Source organism: Procambarus clarkii, chromosome 2 (genome assembly GCF_040958095.1).
Source record: "Procambarus clarkii isolate CNS0578487 chromosome 2, FALCON_Pclarkii_2.0, whole genome shotgun sequence".
Classification (NCBI taxonomy): Eukaryota; Metazoa; Arthropoda; class Malacostraca; order Decapoda; family Cambaridae; genus Procambarus; species Procambarus clarkii.
The window spans coordinates 8,646,051-8,658,944 of NC_091151.1; the positions used below are offsets into that span (position 1 = coordinate 8,646,051).

At 42.0% G+C, this 12,894-nt stretch overlaps 1 protein-coding gene across 2 annotated transcripts in view; it reads right to left on the reverse strand.

The window, feature by feature from the left end:
* Positions 1-12,894, reverse strand: part of LOC138366924 (extended synaptotagmin-3-like) — a 134,667-nt gene that overhangs the window by 71,572 nt on the left and 50,201 nt on the right. For both annotated transcript variants that reach the window (XM_069328200.1, XM_069328191.1), the window contains exon 3: positions 9,786-10,000. In XM_069328200.1, the coding sequence (XP_069184301.1) occupies positions 9,786-10,000 (215 nt within the window). The remainder of the gene's footprint in view (positions 1-9,785; positions 10,001-12,894) is intronic.

Consider the following 12,894-nt stretch of genomic DNA (forward strand, 5'->3'; position numbering starts at 1 on the left):
CGAAATCTAATTTGTTGATGTTAAATAATATAAGGTTCAAATTTATTAAGATACATACTTTAAAAACTATTTCTATTTGATACCAACAGTATCACGTTAAGAGAAGAGTCTCGCCTTGCTAACCCAAGTATAAAATATATAAAGAAACGGTGCAACTGTACTGGTATCTGCAGTACAAATATATGTCCCTATTTAAAGAAAAAATAAACTGCACCAATCACTGCCACTCCTCACACCAATGCAACAATAAGGAGAGTGATAACAGTGCTTCACATTCGACAATGTTAAATTATTTAACAGATGACGCGATAATGAACATTGGAACAAATGTACAGATCTCTGACCTTCATATAAAATCTGCATGTGACCTCATGAAACTGTGCCAAGCGTAGAAGGCCTTCATGACCCAGCGTTGTAGCGGGACCTCTCCTGGCCAGTTGCAATTGGTGAATTTATTCAAATTATCCAAGTTGATGGTTGTCACTGGGTCACCAACCATCAACGTTTCCAACATTGGAGTAACGGGACAAATTAACATATACGACACCAGGCATAAATTACCATCCAAATCTACTGCAGTTATCTTGTGTGCTCTTGCTAATTGCCAGGATGATAAGCTGATATGCAATATAATGAATGTCAGCAGACACAGGGACTCAAGTATGAGTTGGGTATATGCTGTGGCGTTTGCTGCATCACTTGCAAGTGGTGTAGATCCGGTGTACCTCGTATGATGTGCAGAATGAGACAACATTTTCAAGAGAACTTTAAAGGAAAGTGTCTCATCTCATTCCCTGCAGCTCAGACACTGAGAAGAAAACGAATCATCCGGTCATGCTCGATGGAAGTGTACTGCATTTGCAGAAAGCCAAATGATTTGAAGTTGATGGTATGCTGTGACCGTTGCAATATTTGGCACCATGGAGCATGTGTAGGTGTTACAGATTGTAATGATGATTCGTGGATTTGTTTCTTGTGCGCTAGCAAGTTGTGAATTATAATTTAAAATACTTAATTAATACATTATTATTATTATTATTATTATTATTATTATTATTATTATTATTATAACCTTACCAAATGCTTTGCTGAATCAAATACTGTTATTACTTTCAATGTGTTACAATAGCATAATTAAGTGCTGCAAGTGTCAGGTCTTTTATATAGTCGGTATTTGTTATATTCTGTACTCTTTTTATGTTATTTAAATTTCAAATATAAATAATTTTTAAAGTATGTATCTTAATAAATTTGAACCTTATATTATTTAACATCAACAAATTAGATTTCGAATGTTAAAACCAATTTCAACCAGTTAAAGGATTTATCCTTTAATGTTAAAAATTGTTCAAACTGAAATAAATATATAACACTGTACGGTACAGTTGTGTTTAATTATGTTTTGCGATTCCTTTGGAAAAAGTATTTGTTCACCAAGTACTACTAGGTCATTATGAGATATACTGAATGTTGTCAATAAACCATCTGAATACGCTTCACTTTGCGTTAATCATTGGACGTCCTAATGATTAAGGTCCCCAAAAGGACTTAATCAGACCTCAGTGGATATTTTTACTCTCCCTCTCTCTCTCTCTCTCTCTCTCTCTCTCAGAGCATCCCCTTATGTGTTGTATGTGGGTGCTGAAGTTCAGTCTCTTGTCTATGTATAGGTGAAGGAGCTTTCCATAATTGTCATTGCTAATGTTTACTTTTAATACTGGGTATATACATCCAGTCCAGTGTTCTTACCCTCGACCGCGGCGAGGGTAAGCCGCGGCCATATGGTCTGAAACCCACAAATATTTACAATGGGGGGGGAGGGGAGGGGGGGATAACATTTCCTCTTCAAGCACGCGCACACAAATTAACTATGTTACTTAACTGGAAGCACTCGTACAACATAATTTACACGATTTCTCAGGATTATTATACTTCTTACCAGTAAATATACAGTATAGTACCTAGGAGGTTCTCTTCAATGATATCTAAGATAATTAAAAGAACCCAAGCAAACAACTGTGGAAATGTGCAGAACAAACATATCAATTGTGACACTAGCTCTCCACATATGGCATTTGCTTAATTTAGAAACTGTACTTGTGGTCGATCTCGAACACATGTTGTTAATGTGACGATGTGTTATGAATTTTGTGGCTAGCTCCTCAAGATTGTAACTTGCTTAGATAAATAAATTGTGTGTTCAGTCCCTGAACCCATTATGTGATAAATTAACTAAACTAAAAACTATAGTATGGCGACGAAACCTGAACTGCATAATGTAAATAGGGATTAACCAGAAAAAGATATAGGTGAAGAATAACACCAGGTAACTGTAAAGCTGCCGCCCATTTGGGTGGGTGTGGAGCAAGACTAGTAACTGTGCGACTCCTCATAGATGTAAAGTGCCTTGTATAGTGACTGTTGTGAGCCTCTTGTTGAATTACTTGTGACACAAAAGATTACTGATGTGTGTATTTGTGTGGGTCATTAAATATGTATGTGTATGTATATATGTATACGTATGAATATGTACATGTATGTGGACATTAATAATTTTGTAACTAGCGTCAAAAGATTGTTATTTGCTTAGCTAAACGAACTAGAGGGTTCAGTTCCTGAACCGATTATGTGCCTCTGTAATCCTTTACACCACCACCCACGGGATGGGTATTATGGGGTGCATAATAAAGAAAGAAAATGAATGGACCGAACCCCACAATTCATTTAGCTAAGCTAGTTACAATCTTGATGAGCTAGTTACAAAATTCACTATGAGTCGTCACATCATAAATGGGTTCGAGATGGACCACAAGTAGTGCATTACATAATTTATCAGTATTGTGCAGCCTGTGATCCCCGCCTGGCTGGATACTGATACCTAGGTAATTTTCATGTGTCCGGACACCGGCGATAAGATGGTATTATTTATTTAACTTAAGAGATATATATTTTTAAATGTTGTCACATTAACGGCTACATCTTCCTTTCTTCTGATATATAGATTTTCAAGATTAATTAAAATATATGGAAACTAATTATACAATTTATTGGCTGGTGTGCAGGGCTTCACACTCTGAGAGCTAGCCATCAAGTAACTATCAAAACGCATATATCTTCGTTTTCACTTCAGTTATATTTATGACAAAGGATTTTAAATGTAGCCTATATTTCTACCTTTCTGATGACATAAATACTTTCGTTAATTACAATATCTAGATCAAACTAACATTGATTTTCAAAAGGTTGTATATTTTCCATCAATGGAGAGCATCAGCCAAGAAGCCTTCTTTAAAATATGAATATCTTTCCTCACATAATAAGATCTAATCTCTGAATAAAACGCAAAAAACGACTTGATTGTAACCTATCCACCGCTGCCCATTGGATGGGGGAGAGGGGGTTATGTGTAGGATAAACATATCAATTGTGACACTAGCCCTCCATATATGTCAGTTGCTTAAATTATAAACTGTACTTGTGGTCGGTCTCGAGCCCATTGTTGATGTGACAATGTGCATTGACTTTTGTAACTAACTTATCAAGATTATAACTTGCTTGACTATATATTTTGTTTTGTTTTGAGATATATACAAGAGTTGTTACATTCTATGAATTGTGGGCTCAGTCCCTGAGCCCATTATGTGCCTCTGTATCACTCCACTATCGCTCATAGGATGGGTATGGGGTGCATAATAAATGAACTAAACTAAGCTCTGCCTTTTTGATAACATATACAATTATAAGCTTTATTTGTGAATCTCAATAAATTAAACAATATATCACAGAGCCTGTAAGGTTCGGTGAGATGAGTGAACAGACATGGGAGATTTTACATAAGTACAGTACATGGTAGTTTAAGTAGCGAACGCATGTCAACGAATAACGAGTATATATAACAAAACTATTGTCATATGAAGTCGATTTAACTTCCAAACATATATTTTTTAATAAATGTTAAATGTTTTCTGGCCAGTTATGTTAGATTTTATTAAAAATACGTATTCTACTTGTTAACATTATAATTTAAATTTGTGCAGAGAAGTGCGACAACTGGATATGCCAACAAACACTTTCCAAACAACGGTATATCTTGGATAAGTCGCTCCACAACATTGACGCTTGGACTGTCGACTTCCTTTGATGCTACTTATTTACTTATTTCTTAATGAAATTATATTAGTTTGGAGTAAATATATGTTTTCTCGTGTTCTGCATTCAGCACCCACATTATAGTGAGTAAATATACCATATTACTTCATTACTTAAATAATGCTAGGAGGGTTTGAATAGCTTTGGGTCTTTAGTGGACAGAATCTCCAATAGATGGGGCGAGAGTCGCCCCATCTCTCTCGCCCGAGCAAGAGTCGAAACTTAATTTAAAATTGATATATCTTTGTTCTCGAACATAATATATTTCATTTGGTGCAATCATAATAATGTTCATATCTCGGTCTTTCTGGAGGCATATAAGATTTGAGGCTTTATTAGCGTATCTTTGTTAATTATACAATATATCGGCAAGTGCGTAGGCGTCTGCACTCCATGCCCGACAAGCTACTGAGCGCTACTATAAAAACATATGTATCTTCACTTGAGCTATAAATATGACTATTGTAATGTATTTAAAATGAAGCTCTTATTTCTATCTTGCTTAAGACATATAAAACATTTGTGTTTATTAACGAATTTACGTGAAATAAACATTGATCTGAGAGAGACTTGCTCTGTCGTTCAGTCTGTACATGGTGGGAGCTCCGTAATTTTTAAAATACATGTATCTTCATTAGAACTTTAAATATGTCTATGGTAAAGTGTTTAAAGTGAAGCTTATATGTCTGCCTTTCTTGAGACATATAAAACATATATGTTTATTAACGAATTTACGTGAAATAAACATTGTTCTGAGAGAGAGTTGCTCGGTCGATCAATCTGTCCGGGGTCAAAGCTCGGCTATTATAACAGTACACGTATCTTCGCTTTAAATTTAAATATACCCATGGTAAGGTATTTAGAATGAAGCTTATATTTCTATCTTTCTTGTGACATATAAAACTCTTACGTTTATTAAGGAATCTGCGTGAAATAGGCATGGTTCTGAGATGAATACGGCGGTTTTCGAGCTCGACGAGCAATGAAAACTGCCCCTTTTATAAAACTACAAATATCTTCGGTTTTACTTAAAATATTTGTCTGGTAGAGGTTTAACATATAGATCGCGTTTTTGTCTTTCTTCTGACTAATAAATAATTTTGGTTTAATAAGTCATCAAGATGTTTTCAATAATATTTCACACATATTTCATGTGAACAATGTATTTCAACAATACAATACAACAAATACACACATTGGTACATTATTGCAAAGGCACTATACTATATATATATATATATATATATATATATATATATATATATATATATATATATATATATATATATATATATATATATATATATATATATAAATTGTTGCAAGTCGAGCAACAAATATTTTACATTGAACAACAAATGAGATTGGGAAAGCAGTATTGCCACCTCTGCTATACAAAAAAAAAATAGACCCCAGACACACCCTGTGGGTAGTAATGGACCCCCATACCGACACTATGAGGGGTAGTGGACCCCATAATAACACTATGGGCGGTAGTGGACTTCATAGCGACTCTGTGGGCGGTAGTGGACCCCCTACCGACCCTGTGGGCGGCAGTGGACCCCATACCGACCCTGTGGGCGGCAGTGGACTCCTTACCGACCCTGTTGGTGGCAGTGGACCCCATACCGACCTTGTGGGTGGTAGTGAACCCCCTACCGACCCTGTGGGCGGCAGTGGACCCTTTACCGACCCTGTGGGCGGCAGTGGACCCTATATACTAATCCTGTGGGCGATACTGGACCCTATACTCATCCTGTGGGCGGCAATGGACGCCATACACATCCAGTGGGTGTTATTGTCCCCACACACACACACACACACACACCCTCCTAGGTGTCTCCCCACACCCACCCTCCTAGGTGTCTCCCACACACACACCCATACCCTCCTAGGTGTCTCCCCACACACACCCTCCTAGGTGTCTCCCCACACACACCCTCCTAGGTGTCTCCCCACACACACCCTCCTAGGTGTCTCCCCACACACACCCTCCTAGGTGTCTCCCCACACACACCCTCCTAGGTGTCTCCCCACACACACCCTCCTAGGTGTCTCCCCACACACACCCTCCTAGGTGTCTCCCCACACACACCCTCCTAGGTGTCTCCCCACACACACCCTCCTAGGTGTCTCCTCACACACACCCTCCTAGGTGTCTCCCCCCACACACACACACCCTCCTAGGTGTCTCCCCACACACACCCTCCTAGGTGTCTCCCCACACACACACACCCTCCTAGGTGTCTCCCCACACACACACACCCTCCTAGGTGTCTCCCCACACACACACCCTCCTAGGTGTCTCCCCCACACACACCCTCCTAGGTGTCTCCCCACACACACCCTCCTAGGTGTCTGCCCACACACACACCCTCCTAGGTGTCTCCCCACACACACCCTCCTAGGTGTCTCCCCACACACACACCCTCCTAGGTGTCTCCCACACACACACACCCTCCTAGGTGTCTCCCCACACACACCCTCCTAGGTGTCTCCCCACACACCCTCCTAGGTGTCTCCCCCCACACACACCCTCCTAGGTGTCTCCCCACACACACCCTCCTAGGTGTCTCCCCACACACCCTCCTAGGTGTCTCCCCACACACACCCTCCTAGGTGTCTCCCCACACACCCTCCTAGGTGTCTCCCCACACACACCCTCCTAGGTGTCTCCCCACACACACCCTCCTAGGTGTCTCCCCACACACACACCCTCCTAGGTGTCTCCCCACACACACACACCCTCCTAGGTGTCTCCCCACACACACCCTCCTAGGTGTCTCCCCCCACATACACACCCTCCTAGGTGTCACCCCACACACACACCCTCCTAGGTGTCTCCCTCCACACACACCCTCCTAGGTGTCTCCCCACACACACACCCTCCTAGGTGTCTCCCCCCACACACACCCTCCTAGGTGTCTCCCCACACACACCCTCCTAGGTGTCTCCCCACACATACACACCCTCCTAGGTGTCTCCCCACACACACACACCCTCCTAGGTGTCTCCCCCCACACACACCCTCCTAGGTGTCTCCCCACACACACACCCTCCTAGGTGTCTCCCCCCACACACACCCTCCTAGGTGTCTCCCCACACACACCCACCCTCCTAGGTGTCTCCCCCACACACCCACACCCTCCTAGGTGTCTCCCCCACACACCCACACCCTCCTAGGTGTCTCCCCCACACACACACACCCTCCTAGGTGTCTCCCCCACACACACACACCCTCCTAGGTGTCTCCCCCACACACACCCTCGAAAATGTCTCTCCTACACACACACACACACACACACCCTCCTAGGTGTCTCCCCCACACACCCTCCTAGGTGTCTCCCAGACACACCCTCCTAGGTGTCTCCCTACTTCCACCCTCCTTCGTGTCTTCCCTTTTCACTCTCTCCAACGTCCTCCACACACTCCCAACGTGTGTGCTGGGTACACATCTCCTTCCCTGTTGTCCACCATCCGATCTCTTCCTCTCCAACATCCTCCCCATGTCAGGGAGACACAGTGATGCCTGACAGTTGAGTGGAATTCGCTTCGGATTCGTAGTCCTGAGGTTCCGGGTTCGATCCCCGGTGTAGGCGGAGACAAATGGGCAAAATGTTTCTTTAACCCTGATTCCCTTGTTACCTAGCAGTAAATAGGTTCCTGACAGCTGCTTCCTGGGAGGGGGAGTAACAAAAATAGTCTTGGTCGAGGACCGGGCCGCGGGGAAGCTAAGCCCTGAAATCATCTCAAAATAACCTTTCTCCTCTTACAGGCTGTTAAGCGGGGGCAAATGGTTGCTCTGTGAGGGCCAATAGCTAAGGTCAAGAAGTTCCTAAAATAGTGGAGTTAGGTACGGCCCGGCCCCCAGGAAACACACTTTCCAGCAACTAATACATGTCTTAAATGAAAGTCTGCAGTCGTAAGGTTAATCACCTACTCTACTCCAAACAGGATGAAAGGATACTCCTAAACCTTATTACTTATTTATTAAACCCTCTAATAACCTCTCCCCCCATATACAAAATACAGTAAATACTTTACCACTCTACCTAACATTAAACTCCTTGAATCCACATAGGCAGGATACAAGGCTTACAAAAGCAAACTAGGGTAAAGACTACTTTTCTAAAGGCACACTAGAACACACATAAGTAACACTGTAAACCTTTGCTCACGTGGTCTCTCGAGCCACCCTAGAGTACACTTAGGGTCACAGACTTAGTGAACACAAATAAATACACTCAAAACTTAGCTAATGGCACGGTAATACTATAATAAGATACTTAACTGGATAGTACATGTAATACAGAATAAGGAGAGAGAAGAGAGGAGAAGGAGAAAGGGTAAGACAACGGCCCACAAATTCTCGTGACTGCCTAGTCCAGCAGCACAGCCTAGATGACTGGCCCAGCTCTGGCAGCTCTGATGGTTGCTGCCGGCCGATACTCAACTGATCGTACAGCAACAATCATTTCAAGTCTTCCCAGACATTTCTTTACTTGTTACTTTAACAGTTCTAGGAATAGCTACCAAATAGCTCTATATTTTATTTAATAATCAACAATCACAGAGTCTGCCTGCTCTGTGAGCAACAAGATTCTTCTTATGTCTGGCAAGGGAGACAGAAACAAAAGCATACCCATGATATAAGAAATCTTCAATGTAAATATTGTTGTTAATTAAATATCCCTCTTACATAATCCAATCCTATCAATTAATGTTCTAATATGTATTTAATTAGGAACAACCAATTAAAAATCCCTAAGTCAGGGCCTATCACTATCAGAATACTTGAGTGTCTAATCCCCGCATGAATATAAAGAATCCAATTTGACCTCAGGCTTCCTGGCAAAGTCAGTTAGGAATCCAGGGTGGTAACACTTTCATACTTCCTATCTCCCCCACGTACACCGTCCTAGCCTCCCCACTCAGATTCCCTCTTTATCACACTCGTCACACACCTTACCCATCTTGTTCCAGCACTCTAACCATTTTCTTAACATACTCTTAATTTTTGCAAACATATTCATTTCATACCATTCTCCACCTACACATTCCCCCCATTGGCTTCCCATATATTCATTCCCCATATTCCCAGCTCTCTTCAACAAGAAGGATAGTTGGCGGGGCTCAAATAGTTAGCCCTCACTTTCTTATAGTCACAGATAGGTAAGCACTGTAAGCAACTTCCCCACTTTTTATCTTCACTGTAACCAAAAGTTTTTGCTCAGAATACAAATCGTCAGTCGAACGTTCGATTCGCATGTTAGTATCTCAATGTATTAATAGATCAATGAACTGTAAACCCTGTGAACTACACCCTGTGGACTACACCCTGCGGACTAAACCCTATATTTCATATCCACTGGACTTTGTGAAGGGGTATTGAGGGCCAACCTCCTTGCAGAGGGAGCATGTGGGCCAACTCTGACCCCCTTATGACACGCTCAATACCACCAACAGTAAATGCACAAAGTGATATTAGCCAAAAACATCTGACCTCCAACTTCTGGCAGACAGACAGACATTCACCTCTTTAGAATTAGTAGGAAAGAGACTGACAGAGCACATATAAATATGATAGCGTGACCCTCTTAATCTTAACATTTATAATTCAAACCTCAATTACTCACCCATATTTAAGATCCAGGACGATGTCTCCTGACGAAGTCCTGTCGTGAACCTTCACACCCAGGAGTTGCGGTTCCTGAGCACATGATTTCATTTCTCGTAACTGTAAGTTAAATTTAGGCCAATCCTCGAACGACTCTCTGATCTTAGGAACGATCAATTGTTGTAGGATATCCTCAATATGTACAGCAAGTGTAGGCCGCAGCAGCCTAAGAATCTGTTGGGAGAAGTTCAGGAAATTATTCACTCCGAACACTGATAATATTCGACCAAACAAAACATTCTCATCCTCCGAACTTTGCCAAGTCGTTTGGCAAAATGGAATGGAGTGGAAAGTGTATATTCCAAATATAAGTGGAAATCTTTACTTACATTTAGAGTGGAAAGATAATAATTATATAATTTTACTAAATAGTATTCCCTATATCCTAATGCAGTTTAGTGACACTACATATTATTAAATGAAATAAAAATACGGATAAGTATATGAAGTACATTTTAACTTCTACTGTGGGGAATTTTGCCCAGTAGGAGTTTGAATACTGTTAAATTACCTGTAGAAATCTGCTTTAAAATTAATTAATTGAAGTGGACTGTATGACGTATATGGACTGTATTATATTGATTAGTCCTGCTGGGGTTATCCTTCCACAAGTTGGGGGTTAACAAGACTACAGTTTTTATGTTAGTTCTAAGGTTAAATAATTTATCTAGTGCTTAGCTCTAGAGTCGAAATCGCCTGATAATAGACAGTGGTTTCCTTCGGTCACAGATGATGAACCACAGTTGGTGGAGTCTTAATGGCAACTTGGGAAACCGCATGGTGCGACAGGCTGACTCGATATTAATTCTTCTTCTGAACGGCACCTACCAAATAATGTATCAGTAGTAAACTGCTACCTTTACACAGTGGATATTCAAATAAGATGAGTCTGCATTAATAATTAGGCTTACCCACTTCAGTTAGAGCGCATGCCTCATAACCTGGCAACGCTACAGAGATCATGATAATGGCTACTAACATAAACTACAACAATTGCTCGGAAATACCGCTTCCATGTTACGATGAGTTCGTTGGTTAGGTGGAATGGTTTCTTTCCTGTATCAAGAACTTGGGAAATGTGCCTATTGTAAGCAATTAAAAGATAAAACGTAGAGGTGTCTTCTCTGCCAAGCACACAGGTCGTGTGCTTTCTGCCTAATGGCGTCACATCCCTCCCCAGCTGGGAATGCTAACTCAGCTTAGTTCAAAACTCGTCATTTTCTATGTAGGAAGAGCGACGCTTGATTTACTGATTATTTAGTTGAAGTAACTATTATTAATTTAAGTACTCTTTTATCTCATTTAGTCTGTACACTGAAAGTTTTATGTTACTACAAGAGAGAGATTATTCGTATAGTGTATTTTGCATACGTGGCAACATCCCATTCTCTCATGAACGCTATCAGATCTGACAATCGACTTGAGAATGGTCCAGGACGGACCGAAACGTCGCCGTCCCTTCACTTCCTAGTATGTGGTCTGGTCAACATACTATCAAATCCGTTCGGTTTGAGAAGTTAGTGATATTAGTATGTACCTGACATAACCGTTTTAACTTGGTATATCAGGGGTTAGTAGATAAAGTGTCGAAATTTCCGACATCTACATTAAAACTTTGCAATTATGCATAAACAAACCAAAACCATAATTGCATGATTTATTCCATGAAAGTTCACTACAGTTAAAGAAATAAAACTTTAATAAACAGACACACATAAGATATACACCTAACCATCCACACATGAAATGCACACCTGATGTCGGAAATCCGAAACTAACATATTATCATTACTAAACGCAATAAGATGTTTTTAATTTACATTAGTTAGTCATAAAGGATTACAGAGAACGGGACATCTGTGACGTCATCAAAACATTAATTTAAGTTCAACAAGTATTCTTAAAACAACAGTCTAGTGATTAAACTTGATTGAAAAGTATTCTCTATGATTTACTTAAACCAAATCTACCATAAAATTAAAGGCTTCCTCCCACTGTTAAGAAAAGAGAGAAAATTGAACTATATTTCTCGGACACTAGGAGAGGACAGAGCTTGGGCGGACATTGAATGTAAACAATAGCCTCCCTGTGAAGCCTGTGATTTCGAGATGAGAAGCTCCCGGTGAGGTCTGTGATTTCGGATGTGTCGGAGTAGTCTAACCCTGTTTCTTGTACTTTTAGTCCCCTCCGTGGTGCCTCCTTGCCGTGGTGAGGGGCTCACGTACACCTCCCTGGGACCGGTGTGGGTTGCCTGTGCCCCCTCTCCTGCCCCCTCTTTGGATGGTGTACGCACCATGTAGGGGCCTTGTGAGCCATCAGACCACCCGCTGGAGGGGTCGCCTGTGAGAGGCCGCCCTGAGTGGATGGTTGGGTGTCCAAGCTGGGGCGATAGGGAGACTGGGGTCTTAGGACCAGTGTGGGAGAATGAACGAAGTAATAGGACTCCCCTGTTAAAAAGGGAGAGCACCGCTGGGGACGATGCACACTTCCTGCTCTGGCCCCACGCTCGGCCTCCCTGGCTGCCCTGGTAGGTGGTATCCCTTTTTTCCAGGTCCCATCCCTTATATATTGGTTTGCTGTATGGATGACGACTTGACTTCTCTTACCCAGGTTCATGGGGTGGGCGACCAGGCCCCTGAGTCGGACCGTCCTGGAAGACTGGGATCTGTAGCCCCCGCTACAGGACCCGGTTCAAGCTCAGACCGGACTCTTCCTCCCTGCTTCCCTCCTTCCTCTGTGGTTGGGTCGAGCCCCAAGCCTGCTGTGGTGACCGTCTCGTTCCCTTGCACGGCTCCATCTCTTCTTGTGACTAATGCACCTTTTGACCCGTCTCTCTCTAAGGGTTCTCATCGCCGTCCCCGCCACGGCCGCTCTCGTATGCTCCCTTCCCATCCTAATTCGTTCCATACTTTGTTTGGTCCTGCTACGTGGATTTAGTACTTTGACCTCCAACCATTGGATTCAACTCCTGACGATTTTTCCCTTCATAGGCATCTTGTTGATTCCGTGGATGCCTCTGTCACCTTCAACCCCACTCGTCTTGGTACCCGTGTCGTTGCTGCTCCTTC